Here is a 22603-nt window from a genome sequence, read left to right on the forward strand (position 1 = left end):
ATATCCTGAATAAGTAAACACTTTTTTTCTTCCTGTAAGTCCATTATAATCACATGTTATGGGTTTTCTTTAGAAAAGAAAAGCATATATCAGACCAGTATTAAAGCGCGCTCACAAAAAACTCAATTGTGCACAATCTTCTGGGAAAGCAATCGAGCAAACTGCAACTTAAACAATATACTTTAGATATGCCATGCTGCTGCTCTGTTGATCTATGAGTCCTTCTCTTCCCATGTCCTTAAACACATCTGGGCAGAAGAATCTTAGAACTTTAGGATCAGGATTGGGGTGTGTGTAAATCAGACAGGTCTACTGACTATGAATAATAATGGCAGGTCTACTGACTATGAAGGAAGACTGGCAAACAAAAAGACCCATTACTGCTGGTCAGCATATCCTTTAAATATTATACTTTGGTGTAAAATAAAATACCTAAAAGTCACAGACAGAGCCTTCTTTGATTTAGCACCCCTGCTCTACATTTTCTTCCTTGTTCACGCTCAATAATTTTTCCTACCTGTGGGTAACAGGCAACTAACCCAGCAGCCAACGGGCAAGAGGTGGGATCCACCCCGGGCAGTCCATCACAGGGCCAACCAGAATTTCTCATTTAACCAAATTCCACAAAGGGTATGTAAACTCAGATTGTCACACACATATGCAGCTCCTAGTTTGTGAGACTGCAAGAATGGAGGTCCTTATGGGTACAGAAAATGCAGAGAGAGATTATTCCCATGAAGACAAAATTATTAGTATTCCATGTAAGATTATGGTACACACAAAGGTGGAAAATTATATTTAAGTTTAATATTTGCTACAAATATGTCACCTGTGCCATGGGTTGCAATGTAAAATTTATTGGCTATAAAATTGTATTAAAAAATTTAAAACAAAAAAAAAATAAATTTAAATTTAACTCTGGGGAAAAAGAATAAAAGTTTAAAAAAGAGAATTATTTCATGACTGAGCACACAGGATGAGTCAGTGTTTTTGTAACACATTCAGTCTAAACTTTAATATAGGAAAAGGGTCAGTTAATATAGTGGAGTTAAATGTCAACTTCCCGTGTTTCACTGTCTTTCTGACGACGTCAGCAGCATCACACACCTCCAAATCTAACAAAGGTCACCTCTTCTCTTCTGCTCCCTATGCTTGTTTGCATGCGTGTGTGTGAGTAGAGTGTGTTCTTTGTGTGATTGTGTTTGTGAGTGAAGCAAAGAATGAGAGAGGAATGGACTGCACAGATCTCAGAGTTGTTTAAACTCAGGCTAGTGGTTCGATATCCATCAGATTTATGTCTCTGTTATTTTCCTCTCCTAAACATTAAGTGATAAACTCAGTGAAGGACACAATAACAAAGATCTACCTTTTCACCTCTCTCTCCTTGTCTATTACTCGGTCTCTCTCTGTCTGTCTCTCTCTGTCCCTGTGCTATCAATCAGTCTTGTGGTAATTGCTGTTGGATTACAGGGCTTTTGCTGTCTGCTTCTAGCGATTAACGTCAGGACAAAAAAATGCTCTTATATACCTTCACAGTTACTGAGTAAAGAGTAAGGCGGCTCACATTCAACACACACACACACACACACACACACACATACACACACGATATGCAGTTCACAAAGTAATCTGAAATTTCATTGCAAAGCTAGCATCTACTGAGTTCCAGTTCTGTCGTGAGATCCAAGGGTGATTTTCTACCTCGTTGTCCTCAAATGCATATCAGCTGGAGATAAAGTGGTGAATGTTGGGTTGTGATCTCAGATGTGGATGGTGGCGGCCATGATAGATCAGGACCAACTGTGGAGAATAATGGAAAACAGCAGAACTGAGGAACATACTCACTAGCACACAGCAGCAGAGCATTTGCACATTCACCACGGAAACAACAAACCTGTTTCAGAGTCTGATGTTTATCTTCCTCCGCTCCTGCACATACACACACACACACAGAGATGGCAACAGCGACTATGGCACAGTCTCCCTCCCTCTAAACATAATTTATCACCCACAGGAGCTCACACTGCCTGTGTGCGTGTGTAGACAGTCTGACCTGATCCAGTGCCACCCTAACCTTATTAAGAAACAAAGTGGTGACAACAGAGAAAAATGTTCTTCCTAACCCCTGTAGGAAAAACTGGCACCATATCCAACTGTCCCTCAAAGTCTGTCCTTTAACTCACGTCTCAAAGAGAACCCACACACATACACACTCCGACAAACACAGAGTCCAAGGGATCCGAGCATATTCCTGCTGAGAATAAAGGCAAAGACACCATTTGTCTTCATGTCACCTCCCTTTCCGTCCTCATCCTTTGCCTGTCACATTGTTTTATGCCTTCAGCTAATCCATCCACTGGCATGCATCTCACTGCTAAACAAAACTAACATAAACATAGTGCAAAGAGACAGGAGAACACATTTAAAATGTGACAAATCAAAACAGCATTTATTCAGTTTTCAGCAATTTTTTGCATTACATTTACAATATATTCTTGTTTTTGTCTCATTTTTAATTCACTAACAAGTTAGTTTAGAAGAAAAAATCATCTGCACACAATACATGAAAACAATTTACCTCCCATCGTGTGAGTTTTCTTACTCTAGTCTCTTGTTCAACTTGTGTGTGTGTGTGTGTGTGTGTGTGGGTGGGTGTGGTGCATGGCTCAGGGTAGTAGGAGGACACTCTGTCGGTCTCCCTCTGCAGTCTCCTCCTCTTCATTTTGTTCCTCGCCGACCCCACCCCTGCAAGACCAAATCCACACAGCAAAGGCAGAACATCCTCCATATGCTTCGCTCAAACACCGGCCCAAGATTAATCAACAGATGTGAAAAGCCTTTTGTAATTACTCTCAGACAGAGTCTTCACATATTTAGTTCTAGAAACATTTGTGGCATGTATCAGATGGTCCAGCTGAAAGTATAGTTCATCAAGCTGTGAGACATCAGTTTTAAACTAAGACGTTTTGATGTTTGTGGTGCCTTCAGAAATGAGCACAACACAGGCCTATGATCATACTTGATATGATAAAAAAGAGAAAAAGAGAAGGCAGTGACATGATGTGTGAAAGATGGTGCTGACCATGTCTGAAACACACAGAGGAGATTCGAGATAACTGGACCAGCTGGTGCTGCTTGTTTCTTTTACTGAAACATTTCAGAAAACCATCTCTCACTTTGCATTCAGTTATGATGAAGTCAGAAATACTCGGGAGTTTGTATCAATGCCAGCCAGCTGATATGGTGTCCTGATTTTAATAGTACATTTTTAAAATTTAATTATTGTCCTATTTAATCAAATTTTCACTGACAGTATTTTGCTCAGATTTCTGAGGTGACTCCTAAATTCTAGTAATGATGTTCATAGGTTGAAAATATTGTTCTAATTATGTGTTCTAGTGGGTAAGATGTCAACTAAACTGGGTATTTTTTTTAGGTTTACTTAATTAAAAGATAAAAAAATGTTAAAAAATATTATTCTAACTCATCTGCAGCTGTTGTAGTAAACAGAAAACATGATGTCAAAGCCATATTTGTGTATGTGCTACAACCCGCCGAACAAACTGTGCAGCAGACTTTAATTCAAATAATTGGGATGGTAGGTTTTTTGGGTTTTTTTTCGGTGGGTAAGTCACAGCTGTTATTTAAATTACATAATTTTTCTATAACAGTATAGGTGTAAAAAATATTTTTGTAAACGACTAGTTTAAACTGGCATTAAAAATTTGAATTGTCAAATTTCCAGATATTACATTGAGCGTAAAACAATAAAGATGCTTCTGCAGGATAAAAAAACATCAACAATGGAACATATCACCAAGTCAAAGTAGTCACATTAACATCAAGTTTGTATGTTATATGTTGTCTTGAAAGATGTCTCTCTTAATGTTTTTTATTTTATTTATTAATATTTTAGTTGCATATCTGAATTAAATATAATATTGCCAATATTGACATACGCTCTCTGACTGTTTTCACACCAATATATATATATCACAATAAACCTAATCCCAAGCATGCAGACAAAGCTAACGTTAACCTGGCTAATGACCCATTACACACTTCATATTAAGGAAATGGAAGGAATCCAGAAATAGAGGAATTATGTCCCCTTTTGTGACCACTGCAATAACAAAGTTGTGAAGGGAAATGTAGGGGGTGAGAAAGGTCTGTCTTTCAGGATTCCCATTTGAACACTAAATCTAATAGCTACTGAAGATGTAGCTTTGCTTTAACCTTTAAAGGACACATAAATATCCTGTATGAACAGTTTTTAATTTATCACAATTTGTGGATTCGATGTTTCATTAAGATGACACAATGTGGCGTCCCTTTGAATACAATTTAATGAAAATATCTCCATTACCAAAAGCTACCTTTTCTGGCGTTCTAGTGTAGCCAAAACAGCTGTGTAACCAAAAGCAGTTACACGTTTCTTATACACATCATTGTCTGAATAAAACAACATTAAATCAATGTCATAAGACTATGGTTTTAAGTTTCTAGGTAATGTGGCCTGCTTTCTACTGTATTTTGATGATAGCTTAGATGCTGACCTTTCACTGATAGATAAAAACTACTCTACAACAAACACTGGCATCTAGAATATTGTCCCTAGTTTATGAATTCTACATAATCATTGTGTTTGTAAAAATAAAAAAGGATGTGGTGACGCATGTTATAAGTTTGTTGGTGTATATTACTCACCATGTGAGACTCTCGTGATATTTCCCATGCTGATTTTGAATTTCACTGTTCCCCCTGTCCATTACATTAGTACCTTTTTAAAGACAAATAAAGAACATTATTGCTTGGGGTTTGTAGGTCACTTTAACAATAAGGTAATAAGTTGACTGTATGTCATATATTTATTTACATGTGCTCTGTGTGTTTGCCGTGAGTTTTAGTTCCTGCTCCAAACTGTGTAGCATGTGTTTAGTTGTTTCAGAGTCCATATCAGGGTCCTCACAACCTGTTTGGTCCACATTACAGATCTCCAGGATCTCCTGTGCAGCTGAGGAATGGGGACGAAAAGAGGGACTGTTTCCTGAGCCCAATGTGTGATGAGACAAGTGAGTGGGTAGAGAAGGAGAGGGGGAATAAGAGACCCAGTGAGAGGCTGATGCAGAGGTAAGTCTTGACTTTCTCCTTGGTGAATCAGTGAGAACTGATGTAGATGTTTCAGACAGGTTAGACCTCACCTCTGGGGGCAAAAGAAAGAAAGATTGGTAAAAATCACGAGTAGATATACTTAAATATATACTTCATAAATACATATTCATATTTCTAATAACTGGAACTTGGGAAAATTTTTAAAAGTCATATTGAAAAATTGCTGATAATTTAAGCTAAGATTTAACTGAACATACTTCAGATTCATCAATTCAAATTTTAAAGATGTTAAATTCTTACATTTTTTTTTCAGTGATAGTTTCAAATCTATAATTCTAATGGTAAAACCGTGCCCTAAAACCTGAAACAAATAACAATAAATGTCCAAATCTGACACCAGGTCACAGATATTATTTTTGAACAAAAAGTCATCACAAAAAAAAACTGACTGTAGTTAGGGACTGGATAAACCAAAACTAATTTTCCACACACAAAAAAAGCAAAGTCTGGCTGAAGACTCTTTCCTGATTGGCTGGAGGGTATTCATTATTTACCAATAAAAAAAACAGCCACAAAGTAGTTCTGGGCAAACTGCTTGATCACCATTCTAAATGAATGCACTGGATCAGCCTTAATCACTGGCATCAGGTGGCTGCAAGCTCCTCAATTAGAAATAAATTCAAAAAAATCTGATAATCTCATTTAGTACACTAATTTTAGTCTTCTAGTGCTTCACTGAACATCACACAGAGCTGCGAGAGCAACACTGCCCCTGCAAAATTTGTTTGACATCAGCTATCATCCTGCAACCCTTCCCTTTCAGTCTGCCAGGTTGCAGCTGACAGCACAATGTTGGTCATTATATTGATTTGGATATGACATATCTGCATAGCTAGCTTTTCCTACTGGTCTTACTAGTTTGTATGTTACTGGTTTTGAATCTTTTACATAAGTGAGGTAAACAGAGTAAATTAAAAAAAAAACTTGTCAAATTATATATGTAAGGTTTTGTTTTGTGACTGGTATGAATAATGCTTAAATGGCACTGAAATGTTATGTTATCTTCATAAAGTGTTTAAAACAAAACTGGACTTCTTTTTTTAATCTTTTTTTGGAATGACTATGTCCTTGATGACTGTGAATCTACACCAGATTAATGTTATTGAATGAAAACTATGATTTCATACTTTAGTCGAGCTCTCGTTTGTCTTAAGGGCAAACAAGTTATGGCTCATAAATCATAAGACATTATTTGGAAATTAAATAATTGCTGGTCTTAAACTTTTTCTTTTTTAGTATTGACCATTGAATTAAAAAATGACTGTCTTTTGTCCACACCCACGTACAAAAAACCCCAACTTTTAATAAAGTACAAAGAAAATAAGTAATCTAGTTAACGAACACCACAATTCAAAAGCAAAAATTAGGAGCTGTGGGTGCTTAACTAGACAACTGGCTGAGTCAACCATAGAAAACTTTGTTATTAAAGAAAAATATATCAAATAAGGCCCCAGATACCTGAATAATGAAAAAAAGGGGAAAAAAAAGCTTTCAAAACTTTGGCAAACAACCTCCTAAATTCTAAACTCAGACTTTCTTAAAAAGAAAACAAAGAAGTCATGTCAAACCTTTTGAAACATTTGCTGTCATCAAATCAAAAAGCATAAACAATGTATAGCATATAAGTACAAACAAGAATATGTTTGATATAGTACAGGTGCAACACTTTTTTTAAAATAATAAATGATTTGCAAATTATGTTTTAAGCTCTACCCAGGGTTTACAACTTTCTTCTTTTTTTTTTGTTTTTAGAAAAAACATTGAAGATTGACATATGCAATACTGGACAAGAGGGTGCGAAATAAAGTGAGTTGCTTTTTATATATATACAAACCAGAAGAAGGTGTGAGTGTAAGACAGAGATAAGAAGAGACGTAAAGGAAGAAAAAAAAAGGGTAGAAGAAATGCTGCTCTGGATTCAAAGAAAGAGTGTGATAGATACAAAAATGATCACAACAGTTAGTGGAATGAGTGGTGTCTCATCCCGCTCCACTGCGAGCCACATCAAATTGAATCAGATTGAACATCCCTTCCCACCTGCTCACTGTAAATTACATCGCAGCCCCCACTGAGAAGTTATGATGGTGTAGGTGAGTGTTCATGTGTCTGCGGTACACCGATTCCTCATGCTGCTTTCTGTCTAACCAGTTTCAGCTCCTGTGTTAAGTCTTTCAATCTTCTATTGTCTCCTCCTCATCCCCTCCCCTCCCCGTCTCCTCCTTCTCTGTTGTTGGCTCCATCTTTAAACTTGCCCAGACCTCCACTTAGTGTATCACAGCCACCTGCATTGTCAAACTAAGCAGCGTGGGAGGAAAGAACCAGGCATTGCAGTGGCACAAACACACTTGGATGGATACATGTAGTTTTGGACCTATTTCCATCCATTTCTAACATTTAATCAGGTTCCTGTTACAGATAAATATTGTGCCTGCGCTGAATGTAAAAGAGAGTAGTTGCAGAGCACTCTCATATTAGTCTGATTCTGAAAGTAGTAAAGAAAACAAGCAAAGAAAATGCTGTAAAGATTTAAAAGAGTGCCTCACTTAAAAATAGGCTCAGGAGCAAAAAGATATTTATTAATGGCACAAGGGAATCTAAGCACAGGTGTTTTGGTGCAAAGCCTTTATAGTGTGCTGTCAGACAGCACACCAGAGCGGCACACTGACAAGACAGCACAAAGAAACATCTGTGCTCAGCTTCACCGGTGCAAAAGAATATACAGAACAACAAGTTGAGCGCTCTTATTAGTTTGACAATATATTTAAAAATGTCAGAAATGATCTGATCTCTTGATAGTATCTACAAGCTCTAAAAGTATGCAGTCCTACAAAGTATTTGCTTCAGATTTGAAACCTTAGATGAATAAAGACAGGATGGAAAAAGGCATAAATTTACAGAATATTTAAAATTTTAAAAATTTACAAAAAAGAACAAGTAAGAGTCATAAGCAAGACTAAAGACAAAGAGGATATGACATTGAAAAATGATTGGCATTCGCTGATTTTTTAAAGTATTTGTCTGAAACTGATTATTGACTTGCCTCCCAAGTGGATGTTTTTTCTGTGTATCTGGATAAAAACAAAAAACAAAAGCAACAACAGAAAGAAAGAAGATCGTTTTTTGGACCAATTCCCTCACGTGTGTATGTCAGAAGAATATTTCTGTACATGGGATAAATGTGGCATTTTTTGTCTGTTAAGTGTGTATAATCGCTGTAAGAAACTTACATTTTCAGTGTTAAAAAGGCGTTTCTATGTGAGAAATCAGCTCTATTATTTGTGTATGAAACTGAATTTAGTTTGCAGGAGTGTGAAGACATAATAGGTGAAGCTCAGCTTGCCTGAAAGTGTTCAAGAACACACAGACAATATACACAACAGTGTATGTGAGAGCACATGTGTGCAGGTGTTTACCAGATGTTCTGAGTTCATTTGCTGACATTTCCTCTCTCCTGGTTGAATGAGTTTGAATTCCCATTGGTTGTGTGTAGCTGTCCTTCATCTCTTTCGGAGCCAGGTGTTCCCCAGCACAACTTCGGAGGCTGCGGCTTGAACAACTGTTTGACACTGACGAGAGGTAAAGTAAAATTAAGAAAGTGGCCAAGAAAAAGTCTCGCTAAGACTGCCAATATGTTTAAAGTAACTGACAAACGATGTATAAGCTGAAAAGGACTGTATTTCTTTTAAATAAAACACCGGTACACTGTAGAAACCTAATACTTTATATTTCAGAACTGCTTTCTGGATTTTGCAACGCATTTATGTTCATTTTTACTTCTGATGACAGACTCAATTTTCCGTAGTGCAGAGCATCCTAAAGACTTTCTCAGCTGCTCTTTACAGAACCAGTTGGTGCTCCACTTTTTACAAATATGTCTGAAGGTGTTGGATTCAAGTCAGTGATATATACTTGGCCAGATTTAAACTCTCATTGTTTATCTGGCTTCGTTTCATCTACTTTAACAAAAGCTAATCGTGGAGGCCTGAGCCAAGGCACAAGCAATGTTTTGTTTTCTTGGACGCAGTTCATAGAAGTTGACGTTTTGCAATGTCCCTCTCGCTGTCAGGACTGTTGCGGAAAGTCAGACTTCCACTGATAACCCCTGTGCCAAGTTTGAGGCACTGCCTGGTCCATCTGTTTTTGAGATTTAAACTGTCAGTGTAGTGCACTGTCTGTGGCATTGTTTCAGGAAGACAGCCAGTAGCTCAGATAAGAGGTACTATCTCTTATTCCATGTATTGTGATTACAGCCCAAAGTAATTTTGTGTTTTTGTTTGTAAATGAACTTCTTGTATCTTTTTTGTCTTTGTAAATAGTTACTTTGGAGCTTCTGCTGTGATTGTTTTTCGTATAAAGCCATGGCACAAATATGCAGCTATACACAGGCCTTTGATAAGAAAAAGAGAAAGTATGTGTTCAGGCAGTTCGGCTGATTTGAAATCAGATCAACTATTTATGAAACATGCCTAAAACAACCAAAGTTGACCAAGGTGCTGTACAATAAACAATTAAAATAAAAACATGAATAACCAAATTACAGATGTATTGTAAGGATCAAAGATTTCACACTTGTGTATCATCCATCCATTTTCTTTACCTGCTTCTCATTGGTCGTGGGGAGCTGGTGCTCATCTCCAGCAGTCACTGTGCGAGAGGCGGGGGACACAACCATTCACACTCTCACTCACACCTAGGGACAATTTAGAGTTACCAATGAACCTATCATGCATGTTTTTGGTCTATGCTTGCATGAGGAGAACATGCAAACTCCACTCAGAAAGGCCCCAGGCTTGGAGGAGATCCAGTGACTATCTTGCTGGGAGGCAACAGCTCTAACCACTGCTCCCCTGTGCCAGTTGTGTCAGGATATCGAAATAATATAACTTGTGTATCACTGATTCCTTGTTGTTGTAGGGGATTTCTACTTGGAGTTTTTCCTTTAGACTTTTGACAGTATTTTCTTTTTATATACGCTCCTCTTCTAAACTAAGAAACAACACAGTTATTGTAAAATACCACTAAGATATTAAAGTGATATCGCAAAGGAATGCACTTATTTATGTCTAGGTCTTCAAGGGTTTAGAAACAGAAAATTGGAAAAACAAAACAAAACAGTAGCCTCTCTGTATTTGCAGAGTACTACTGCGCATTCAATCAATTTTTCTTCCAGTTATTCTTCCAATGGCAAAGTTTTACAAGCATCCTATTACACCATCCACTTCTGTTGCCATTAACATGCTCTAAAACAGCTGAAGTATAGAATACAAAATAAAGTAATTACATATACACAGAATGTTGCACTTTATAGTTGGACTGAAAGCAGCAATGCATTTTCTTTAGTGCCAACAGTTTCTATCTTTTGTAAAGGCTAAACAATTTACAATTTACTGGGTGGCACTCATGTGCAGTCATTGCCTCGTGGCAATGACTGCACATGAGTGCCACCAAGAATGTCAAAGTGATAGATAAAACACTGAACAGTGTTTCATGCTCCTTTTTACATTTTAGTTAAAATCAAAACTCTACATGTTTGACATTCAGATGATACAAATATATTCACAGGTGACAACACATAAAACCGTGCTTTCCATTAAAACTCCACACAAACAAGTCAAGCTTTCAATCGGTCTCCACAGGGTTAAACTGTACTGACAGTGTAGTAACAAACTACTCACAACTACTACCAGGAGACCAAAGGTCACGAAACTCTAGCTTATATAGTACACTGAAAGACCCCAGTAAAAACAGAATACATCAGCCTTTTAATGCCAGGAAATATATAAATAATTTTAACTGACTTTAGTATCTACATTTAAATAATAATTTATTTCCTCTTTCAGCAGTAGCATTAGTACCAAACCAGTATTGCTCAGCAAGTCTGTTCAGCCAATCCTGACAGCTGAAAAGCAATTATTGCTGTTTTCTTCATTCTCTCCAGCGGTCAGCCAATTAATTATTTCTATTGACTGGATGGAAAATCTTCTAACTAGACTAAATCAGCTGAAAATAAAACAAGGAAAAGAGGAAAAAAAAGCCTGCCTTAGTCAGCCAGAGTGGCTTTTGTTCATGTGGCTTTTTTTCTGTGCTTTTATCAGTCTGTGAATTTCTTCTCCTAATTTCCTGCACCACAGCTCATCCTAATGTAAGTGTTTACATGCACCTTCCTACATTTCTGTTCTCACTCTCGACTTATGTAGGCTGAGGTCACTGTCTTGATTATAAACACGTCCCTCTGTTTTTATTTGAGTTGGGCTAGATTCACAAGCAACAAGAACCGCATACTGACAAGCTTGCTTTTTGAGATTGTGAGCAAAAAAAAATAAAGTCGATAAGGAAAAGAAGAAGACATAAGACATATAGAATTTCAGTCTTACTCAAAAAGAAAGAAAAAAGAGGAGACAGATGGGGGGACATAAATGAGTGTGAAGTGTTGTCAAGGTGATATTGCTCTCCTGTTACCTTTCTTTTCATTATCTTTGGAGCTTTAACAATGGTGGTAGAGATTATGTGGGGTTTGATGAGTGGCTGGCTGCATGGTGTGAGGACTGTAGTGTCCCACTTACAGGGAGTTTCTCACTGTCAACCTTATTCATTTGTTATCAACATGACAACAAAACTATAAAGCCAGTATAGGAAAAGTTCAAAGAATTATTTTAAGCTAAGGCAACTTACCAAAGAGAGTTTCTTCATCCCTCAAAGTTAACATAAGACCCACTTTTAAAATGCATGTAACTCAACAGCCTCTGACAAGGGAACAAACTGTAATGAACACCATGTAGTGGAATTATAGCTTTTGATTTAATACCAGTCGAATTATTTAAAGCCTCGTAAAATTTGTCTAAGAAGTCTTCCCATTCCTGAAGGGCCTGATTGGCTGGAGTATATGACTGGTCTACAAATTATGAATGGTAAAAAAAAAAGGCCATACAGTGGCCAAAAACATAAAATGTATCACTACCACTAAAGAGCATGTTCTTCAGTGAGCTACCAGACACAATTACAGCTCCACACTTTTTACACCAGCAGCAGTGCAGCAGTACTCCTTTTGGTACATGAAGGAGAAACTAGACAATAAAAAAGTCGGCCTGTCAAAATATCTCTTCAAGTATAGCTTTTTATCACCTATGTGTCATACACTTTTCTACTGCCCTGGTTCCCACCCCTCACTTCATTAAATAAATTAATATTAGCACGTTAGATTGACAGAAGAAAAAAAACTAAAATTAAATAGTTAAAGTCATTTAACATGACTTTTCAAAATGCAATGATTCCTATTTTTTAAAACAAGAACCACAATTTGTTGCTGAATGCGTAACTGTTTTTATTAGCTTTCATGGTATTTTGTCATCTATAATTTGATATTTAAATATCTCTGCTGTAATTAAATATTGGCATACTCTGCATGAAAAACTCTTCTCTACAGTTTTTAATGTTTCTGTTTTATTTATTTTTTTCTGTTTTATTTTTTTAATTTTGGCATGCTATGTTCTAGTCACAATGTTGACATTTTGTGTTGTCTGTCCATTCTTACATTCCAGTATTTTGAACACAAAATTTCATGAAAGCCTGGAAGGAATTTCATCGAATTTGTCACAAATGTGCAACGTGAAAGAACGGATTGCATTTGTTCGTCAGAGGTTATGACCAGCTTACAAAACAGGTTTTTGTCAACAACTCAAGAATTTATGTCACTATTTCTGACACAAATGTCCCGCAGAACCAAAAAAAGATGAAGTGAGAAAAATGTACATCCAGACTGAATTTCACAAAAACCTTTTTTCACTTAAAAAACAACTTTTTATGCTCTCTTTTTCACACTACTACTGTAGAGAAGAAAAAGAAACAGATTTAAATTACAATTTAGGCAGTTACCTAAGACATACAAAGACGGGTTAGTTTAACTGTTGTTTTATCACCCAACTTAAAATATGGTCACATAACAATCATTAAATATTAGTTATTTAGATGATACTGACACATTATTAGTGCTCTTTACTAATCTAAATTATCTGTACAAATCCTCAAACTAGAAAATGACAATAAAAAAACAAATTTAAAAAGAAGTCAAATAAGGCTTTGTTTCTAAATGAAGGAAATTATTATCTCTACTAACATTTTTTAGTAAAACTGGTACATTTACATAGCTGTTCATTAATCTAAGTTGTCTGCACGGCAAAATGTAACAGGATATGACATGCTAAAAAAAGATTGGTTAAAATGAAGTTAAAGTATTCTTTGTAACTGTATGAAGGACGAAAGCATCATTATCTCCACTCTCAAGTTGAGAAATAAACAAGGGAAAAAAAGGATGTGTCATCTCTGTGTGACTTCCTTTGATGGAATACAGACATTCACAGTATTTGTGTGGGGCAGGGAGGGGCGGTGGCTGGGGAATGACACCTGTGTCTTGATCTGTGTACGCCTATTTCTCCAGGAACTGAAGAACTAAATACAGATATAAAGAAGCACACGGGCTCAGAAGCATGCGCAGGCAAAGACACACACAGATATATGCAAAATAAAAAGTGCATCTGAGAAAAGCTCCCTTTGGACCCACGAGAAGTAAATTGTCTGTGTTGTCCCCCATCTCTCTCGTTTTGCCAAGCAGCCAGCACTCCTTTGGGTTTTAAACTCATTTTCATGTCTCTTGTAAGCTCTCCATTTATACATATTTGTTCAAAATCCTATTATGAGGTCTTTGTGATATGTATAATGCTGATAAATTGGAAAGTATTTTCCAGCAAAAGTTGGACACAGAGGTAATCTGTACAATCTATTTTTCTCGAAGCACAAAAAACATCAGTGATCGTTTCTGACACACCTTAAAGAAAAATACAATTCAGATTGATGAAACCTTAAATGTAAACATTAAAAATTAAAAAGACATGAGAAGAGACTCCCCCTCCTTTTAACCAACCTGTTGCGTCTGGATAATGCACTGAATATTGGCATGAGTGAGATCGGTCACCGCTTTCATATTCTGGTGAGTTTGAGTGACTGGTATCCGTGTCCAAACCTAAAGGCGAAAACTCGTCCAGATCACAAAACTGCTCTGATCCAGGCCCAGCACTCTGGTGTTGCATCACCTGGGGGGATACAGAAACAGATGGAGGGACAGGGGAGGATGAGGGACAGAAGGAAGATGGGGGAATGAAAAATGAAAAGAGAGAGAAAGAAGCATGTAATGTTACAATGAGATAAGAAGATGCTCCACAAAGGGAGGTAACAAAAATCCTAAATAAATAATTGATGACCGAGGGTATAAAAACAAAGAAGGGGGAAATAATGAAAATAATAAATATCTTTGTATCAGTTTTTGTCTTCTTTTAAACAGTCAGTAAACATAAATATGCATGTGACTTTTTAATGCATCTTAAATTTGTATTTTTCAATGTTCAATGTGTAAATGCATATTAATAAGACAATGTCCTTTACTAGAGATTATTCCCCCCTCTGTCTGTTTCCTTTGTTTCCACTTGATGAATTGATTTTTAATTAACCCCTGGAGCTGGTAAGAGCATCTCACAATTGTTTTGTGTGTTAGCCGTTCCTCCCATGGAAGTGTCCTCCTGTGAGACAGGACTAAAGTGAGGAGGCTCTGTTTAGTTAAGATTAGATCTGATGCATTAGCATGCTAGCCTTGCAAGACACTGCAGATGGGCTAGGAGGATATAGGGAAAAAGACATGAGGGAATAACTCTGCTCCGAAGGAAGGAGCGGGGATGGAGAGAGACAAGAGGAAGATGGTAAAATATAGACAAAGAAATGGCAGGAGACCGCTGCGCAACAAGAAAAAAAATAATACGTCTTTGTGCTGAACAATATTGTCTCAGTGTGAAGGATGCAGCGGTTTACTTGCTACCAAAACATAAATGCAAAACAACTATGAGACAGAGCTGAGGGAAGAATGGAAAATAATTTAGACAAAAAGATGAATAACGATAGAGGAGGAGAAAAGAAATGCAAGAAACTCAATCAAGAGTGCAAAAGAGATCAGGTCTCTGAAGAGAGCCAAAGTTCGAAAAAGAAAAAAATAATCTTGTCATTCAGGAGTAGCTTGATTTAGGTCCACGGGCCTACATAACCACCATTTTTACAATCATGAACATATATTTTTTTAGCTTTTTTAATAAAAAGCTGGCTCTTTTTTCATTCCTCTGTCACACTGGAAAAGATTTATACCATTAAATGACAGATGAGTCATTTGAGACTATTCAAATAGTTTTGTTTTTTTAATCCACTCCGTTTCTCTTTTCTTCCCTCAACAGTTTGTACCTTTGTCACCACAGCTTTACAAATCTCTGAGCTACAGATAAAGAATGTAAAGTAATTAGTGTGATACTAATGTTATCCAATAGATCAGGTCAATGACAATAAAAATCTCAACTAACTCTAAGTCACCGAGTTCCTCTCACTCGACGCAGTAATTATGTCCAAGGTAATGAACTTCAAAAACTCGTTAATATAATATATTCCTTCTATTGTCCGCTGGATATATTTCCAAGATAAAGTTCAGAGCATGAGCAGTGATATTTAACAAATTAATCTTTCATTCCTTTGTTAGATGTAAAAAGAAAAAATCAATGTAATAATAAATGGTACTGAACAACTATTAATAAATAAACTTACACAATGCACACAAATTTCAAGCAATGAAAAGCAGCATCAGTAATAGTTATTATGTATTTGTATTACCCCTGCATCAAAACACAAACATGTCATGGGTTACAAGGGAGTGTTTTACTCTAAAGAAAAATGTGTTGTTGTATTGATGCCTGATAATCAATCTGACTACAGCTTCTTACACTTACAGACCTGTCAAGGAATAATTTTACTTTACTAAGACAGGGTTGTACTTCTTAGAACTTTGACAGCTTTAACACAATGTTAATCCTTTAAAAGAATAAAATGTGGAAATATGTTACCATAAGTGGTTCTGACTGATGTTCTGGCTTATCAGTCTGCAGGTCTGTCTCTATTTCTGCCTCTGCTGGAACAAAGAAATCTTCTAGATGAGACACTGCGGCACTATCTTCCCTTTCTGTAGATTTCTTTTTTGTTAAACGTCCTTGCGTTTGTGCTTCGTCGCCTGAAGAGTCGTCTTCATGTGGAGCCAGACTCAGGCTATCGGTGGACATTTCATCTGCACTGTCTTCATGAAACAAACACACATACACACACACACACACATTTAGAAACTGAAAGGTTTTCTTTGAGTTGTAATTTCAGATAAAAAATACAATTTTTCAAAATACTCAATGGTAATAGAGAACGATATCGTTGTATTTGTCTCTTTCAAACAATGGTGGACATTCCAGGTGAATAGTACAATAAAAAAAAACGTTCTGACTGTCCTTGCTTATCTAGCTTTGAACCACTGAAGCAAAGTTTTCATCTCTAATATCCAAGGAAAGTGATGTGACAAGAACGTCCTTGACACTGTAAAGCTCCAATAGGCCAATAAAGTTGGCATTCAGCGTCTAAATGGTCAAAGAGCTGCAGGAAGTGGTGGAAGTGAAGGATGAAGGGAAGAACAGAGATGATGGATAAACAGAGAAATAGAGGTAGACGTTTGAAGTAAGAGAGTGGAACTGAGATAAGCTAAAAGCAAGATTTTGAAAAGTTTTAAAGGAAAAGAACTTTTTCTTTCCCTCTCCAGTTGGCAACCCAGTTCGTAACACGTTTCTATTTTATTAATTTGATTTTAATTATACAAAGATTGCAGTTATTAACGAATCAGCAAACATAAATGGCCATAAAATGGGAAAATAAATGGGCACAGAAAAATACACTAGCAGTCAGCAAGTAACAACTGGAGCATGTTTATCCAATTCGAACAGAATTATGTAAGGCAATGTTATGAGCAGGTCAAAAATGTAACTTAAAAAAACAACTCTTTGCAGCTCTGCATGCCAGAGGCTTAAATTAAATGATTTAAGAATGCATAATGAGAAAACAAACCAAAGGTTTTGTGTGGAATAATTTGTTGTGGCGGTATTGTAACAGGAGGGCACAGATCAGAAAATACTCAGGGAGTTGTCTGCACCAAGGCCGGAGCAAAGATTCAGCTTACATTTTAGGTGTTTTCTGCCATGCAGAGGTACTTAGTAATTTCCCAGATTCAGTTGGGAGGTCCTTATTTTCATATTTTTTACTGTTTTATAATTCTCTAATGAAACGGGGTTTTTGGTTTTATACAACATAGTTTTGTTATTTTCTGTTTTGCTGACTCTTGTGGGAATGCTGTAATCCAATTTCAGATTTCACAATTAATGTACCTTTGCATTCCTTGTGCAAAGTGATTTTTGAGTTAAAACTTGGTTTGACGGATAATGCTGGAGTAAGGTTATAGTTAGATTCAAGCAATTAGGCATTGTGTTGTATTAGTTCAGGCTGGAGTAAGGGGCAATGGAAAGTAATGTGCCAAGTGTTACCAAGAGGATACATAAACAAATATCTCTGTGTGTATGTGGGTGGGTGCGTGTGTGTGTCCATACTAAAGAAATTCCGGGCCATTCTTTATAGTGTAATCACCTTCCTGTCTATTCCAGTGTTGTATCAGCTATTCACTTAAAATCAAACTTTGATTTTCATAAATAGCAAAAGAACACATTTTATGGTTGGATCTAAATTGCCTTTGACAGCCCAGGGGAATGAAAGGAAGCTATTACTTTGAGATTCACAAGCCGTTTATTCATATAAACTGTGAACTGTGTTTAAACTGTGGCATGACAAAGGGCTTTTGTTCAGTGAATGTCTCTAATGCGAGGACCTGGGTTGTCTCATTTCTCCATTTTTATTTTGGATTTAAGATTTTACCGTTTAGAAATGACCATCTTCCACCTGTGAATAACAGCAAACAATATAGTGTTGAGGTACAAAATGTTTGAAACAAACATCAAAAAAGTACTATGGAAGTATTGCGTGTGAAAACTGAAAGTAAAGTTATGAAAAGAACAGCTGTTTAGGCAGCTTGACATACATATTTTTCCATTCAACTGGACTTTGAGCTAAAAGGGTTAAATGCTAACAGGTTTATCTAAAGCAGAGTTATTCTATTATCCCTGCTAGTTTAAAATATCTTTGAATTATTATCTGAGCTACTTGAGCTACTTAGAAACTACTTGCCATGAAAAGACTAAAGAAACTTCTATTTCTGCCTTGTCAGTGGGTAAAATTATATCAAAACTTGACTTTGACGAGATATGTGGCCTGAGAGCAAAGGTGGAAATGTTATTTTATGCTGTCACAATCTTAGAGATGTTAACTGTAATCAGTGTAAATTGGCACGTTTTAAGAGTAATAATGATGAAGAAAATCATGAAATTCTCATCTCATCTCACTTACTTAATAGTGAAGCCTTTTGGTGTTTGTCCAAGATGACAATGAGCAGAAATGGAGAAAAAAAAAATAGGCACACATAATATGACGTTTCAATTACCTACTAATAGCTCCTTGTCCTCTTCCATCTTCTCAAGATTATCGATGACATCTTCAAATTTTAGAGCTGACATACTGTAGGTACATGCAGCACCATGGTACTGCATGGGGTTGTTCCCTGATTGAACTGGTTTCAAGGATTTCGGTGGTGGCTGAGGTCTGGCAGAAACCGGTGATAAAGGCTGCCTTAGTAACTTGAGGTCGCTCAGGGAATGCTGGGATTGTTGTGGGGAGAATAGATTGCCTGTTGGAGCTTCACAAAGCTCTAGAGATGAGATTGTTTCTGCAAATAACTGGGAGGATTGTAGGTTTTCTGACAAAACAGATGAGTCTGCGCCTTTCTGTTGTGGGAGTGAGTGGTAAACCTTTGGCAATAAGTTTGACTGAGTAGAACTTGATGGCGAAACTCTGAAGGTAGACCTCAGGGAAAAGGATGCTGATGAAGAAAGGGAAAGGTGCTTTTTTGGGATTTTGGAAATGTTACTATCCAAAGTTGACAGATTAGCAAAAGGTAAAACAGGAGATTGTGAGGACGTGGGGATCTCAGACTGTGAATGTGGTAATGGGGACAAAAATTGTGGTGATCCACATTTAGCTTTTGGTTTGTGGACACTGTAAGAGCTATTGGACCTAGATGACTGTGAGGTTGGTGTCTTGACTGATTCCTTTGATCTTCCAGGAGTCTCAGAAAGAGGACAAGCTGATGCCTTACTTTTGGAAGACAAATCTAAGCAAAAGATACAAAAAAACAAAATATCATTCAGTATTTTGTTTATCTTTCCAAGCATAAGGTTTAGAACTGCTTTACAATCGTGAATTTCCTAATTAAGACAAAACTTTTTTATAAAAGATTTTTTTAATTAATCTACTGACTACATTTACCTTTCAAAACACTTACTTTTTAAAAAAAATCTAATACATTTTTTCATAGCCATGATCTAAATCTCTGAGACTAGCTTTGAGACTATAGTCATGAGAATTTGTGTGTACTATCCATCCACCCATTTTCTTCAATGGCTTTTTCCTTTGCAGGTCACTCATAATTCTTAAAACTAATCTGATTCATTTGTTTTGAAAATGCAGTAACCCATCCATATTTATTGACATTGTGATCACTATCCATCCATTTCTCTTCTTGATTAGTTGCATTATAACAAATCTGCTTACGTGATGAAACAAGTTTAAAGTAATTGTGCCAATGCCATTTACATGTCAAAGTGTTTAACAAAAATTCCATAATGATCCCAGTCTAACACTAGCTTACTAGAGCCTGTACTCCATGTACAGACCTTTCTACAGGAAGTATTTCTGTCTCACTGTATAACACACAGACTACCTTTGACTGATTGCTCTGGTTTTGGAGTCTGACGATCAGCTGAGTGAAACTTCTGGGCTGGTAGAAAACGTCTTGATGTGACAGAATGTTTGGATGGCTGTGTTGAAGGAGAGGAGTCGTCAGCTTTAAAGAATCCACTAAAAAGGGCTGTGTGGGACATCGGACTTTGTTCTTTTCTGAAAATCTGCTGGATAGTAGAAACCCTGTGTGAAAAACAGAACACTTTGTGAGTTCATGTGAATGGACTGTACTCGTATAGCGCCTTTCTAGCAAACCAGGCCACTTAAGGCCTTATTTACCCAAATACATGCATTCATACAGCACTTTACAACTTTCTACAAAGCTAATCTGAATAAGTCATTCTATAGTGTCTAATCAGTGCTTTAAATCTCATCCTTACACAATTAGGGGTTCAGTTTCTTGCCCAGGAACACTTAAACATGTGGTGGAATCGAACCTCCTACTCTCTCATTGGAGAATGACTGCTCTAAGCACAAGCACCAATGATAGCAAACTTTATGAAAACTAATTAACACATTTTTACATTATACAGTATTTTCTTCAATAAGTGGATGTCAGCTAGTACTTACAAGAAGAGCAGTGATTGCCTGAACATTGGACCAATGACTCTAGTATATATAATACTGCTAATTATTTGTCACAATGTTCACAGCAATAAGAGAAAATAAATGTGACAGTAATTATATTTTTCTCTTTATTTCTTTGAAGCAAAAAGGGAATCTAATCAAGAAGACATCTTTGATTTACCTGTTTGTTTCCTAATTGCTTCAAAACAGCCATGACTGTTCCTGTCTACTCTGAATACAGTTAAGGCTGTCATCACATAAATATATTTTTATGCTACTCTATCATAGCTTTGCATCCATTTCTAAAAGAATTAACAAGTTTTATGATTCAGCTATGTTTTCTTATCAGCAGAGCTCTACAGTGAAGTCTACAGTAAAGTCAAGGTAATGAGTTTATAGTACTTTTTTTTTCTGGAGTGTTACAGCATGGATTGACTCAAATAATGTAGGCATGTGTAAAACACCACTGCCATAATGTCTTAAAAGCACTTATTTGTCTTCCCTTCTATCTTACTCTTATAATTTAAGAGATATTATAAAAGATTCCTGCCCACAGCCATCAGTGTCTATAACAACTCTTTAACGAAACCAGGATTATGAGCTACAACATTTAATTTCCCTTTGGGATTAGTAAAGTATTTTTGAATTTGAATTGAATTGAATAACAGAATTTAGCCTAAGTGAACTGAAGTAAATACTATTTCACCAATAAACAGTTATGCTCTTAAAAGGTGAAAATCAGATTCTGTTCTGTGTCTAAGATGTAAGTCATGGTGAAGTTTTTTAACTTGAATCTTACTCTCTGTTTTCAGTCTTCTGTTCAGCATCACAGACTCTTTTTATGTTTCTGCATGTCTGTGAAAAACAAAAGAACGGTCAATATTTTCAAACAAATCAGAAAGAGATGGGGAGATACAAAAATGCACAGAAAGAACAAGTTTGTATTGTGACAGTCTGTGTTTTGGCTGTTCATGTAAATAAAATGTAATTCAATAAAGTACTTTAGTCAGTGTCTCTTCATCCAGGACTTCTATAACAAGGAAGGATTCAGGTGTGGAAATCCGAGACTCAGTCCTGCTTCTGCTGACAGGAACAGCGAAGAGCGATGCACAGTAGTGACGAAAATCTTCTTCCTCAGCTGTAAATAAACTCACAAATTAAAATTAGACAAGATTAAAATAATTAGAGCTGGGAAACATTTCTGTTACCAGTTTTTAAAGGATTTATCTTTACAGATTTAGGGTATAATTTTTATTTTTTATATGATATTAAAATAAAGTCACAATAACAGTTCACTAAAGGCCAAATAAATAACTAAATGTTCTTTTTTTTGTGAAATTATGTACAAATATAGAAATGTCTAAGGTCCTATTGTATAATGTTTTGATTTTTTTAAAGTTGTAGATTAAAGGATGATTTCTAATCTAACATGAATCTCGACCAAGGTACTGTTTGAGCTGATGCATCAAAGTGCAAATAAAAAAGCAACTGTGCAACTTTGATTTCAGTTTTCTCTGTTTAATGCAAAGTCTGTTAAATATTAAAACAAAAGCATTCATATTTCATCTAAATGCCATTCTGTTAATGCATTGATTTTTTTAAGTACTTCACTTTTTTCTTTTTTAAATGTTGCCATTGATAAAGCAGTCATATTTCCTATTATATTGCAGCAAAAATAACATCCCATAACATCGATAAAACCTTGTATAGAAATCTTTGTTTATAGAATATTTTTGAATCGCTCTGTTCCCAGTGCTGTGTATCATCGTTTCTTTCTAAAGCTTTTCATTTTATTTTCTTTCATCTTTCCTTAACCTTAAAGTTTCCCAATGACATCGAGACAAACAGCAGCAGATTTCTTTGTAATTTATTTCACAAAATACTTGGTATTTTGTACATTTACTTGAAGCTTTGTTCATATTAAAACATCCTAGGTCTTTCAAATATTTGTAACTTGTTCAAACTCTTCATGGTTAAAGTTGCTGTAATTGTTACAGTCTACTGTAATCCCTAAAAGTGCCATTCATTTTCCTACTGAAACTTTTCATTCTTTCATCATAATTTTTTC

General features: G+C 36.2%; 1 protein-coding gene across 1 annotated transcript in view; it reads right to left on the reverse strand.

Annotated features, from left to right (window-relative positions):
- Positions 1–2165: 2165 nt before the first annotated feature.
- The window catches only part of zbbx (zinc finger, B-box domain containing), a 51038-nt gene continuing 30600 nt past the window's right edge, over positions 2166–22603 (reverse strand). Inside the window, exons 10-19 of the mRNA XM_017423951.2 lie at positions 21537–21673; positions 21335–21390; positions 19949–20151; positions 18614–19339; positions 16098–16324; positions 14090–14258; positions 8586–8738; positions 4877–5203; positions 4708–4780; positions 2166–2745 (exon numbers count right to left, since the gene is read on the reverse strand). Coding sequence (XP_017279440.2) covers positions 2667–2745; positions 4708–4780; positions 4877–5203; positions 8586–8738; positions 14090–14258; positions 16098–16324; positions 18614–19339; positions 19949–20151; positions 21335–21390; positions 21537–21673 — 2150 coding nt within the window. The 3' untranslated portion in view covers positions 2166–2666. The remainder of the gene's footprint in view (positions 2746–4707; positions 4781–4876; positions 5204–8585; positions 8739–14089; positions 14259–16097; positions 16325–18613; positions 19340–19948; positions 20152–21334; positions 21391–21536; positions 21674–22603) is intronic.

The sequence above is a fragment of the Kryptolebias marmoratus genome, linkage group LG2 (genome assembly GCF_001649575.2).
Source record: "Kryptolebias marmoratus isolate JLee-2015 linkage group LG2, ASM164957v2, whole genome shotgun sequence".
Lineage (NCBI taxonomy): Eukaryota > Metazoa > Chordata > Actinopteri > Cyprinodontiformes > Rivulidae > Kryptolebias > Kryptolebias marmoratus.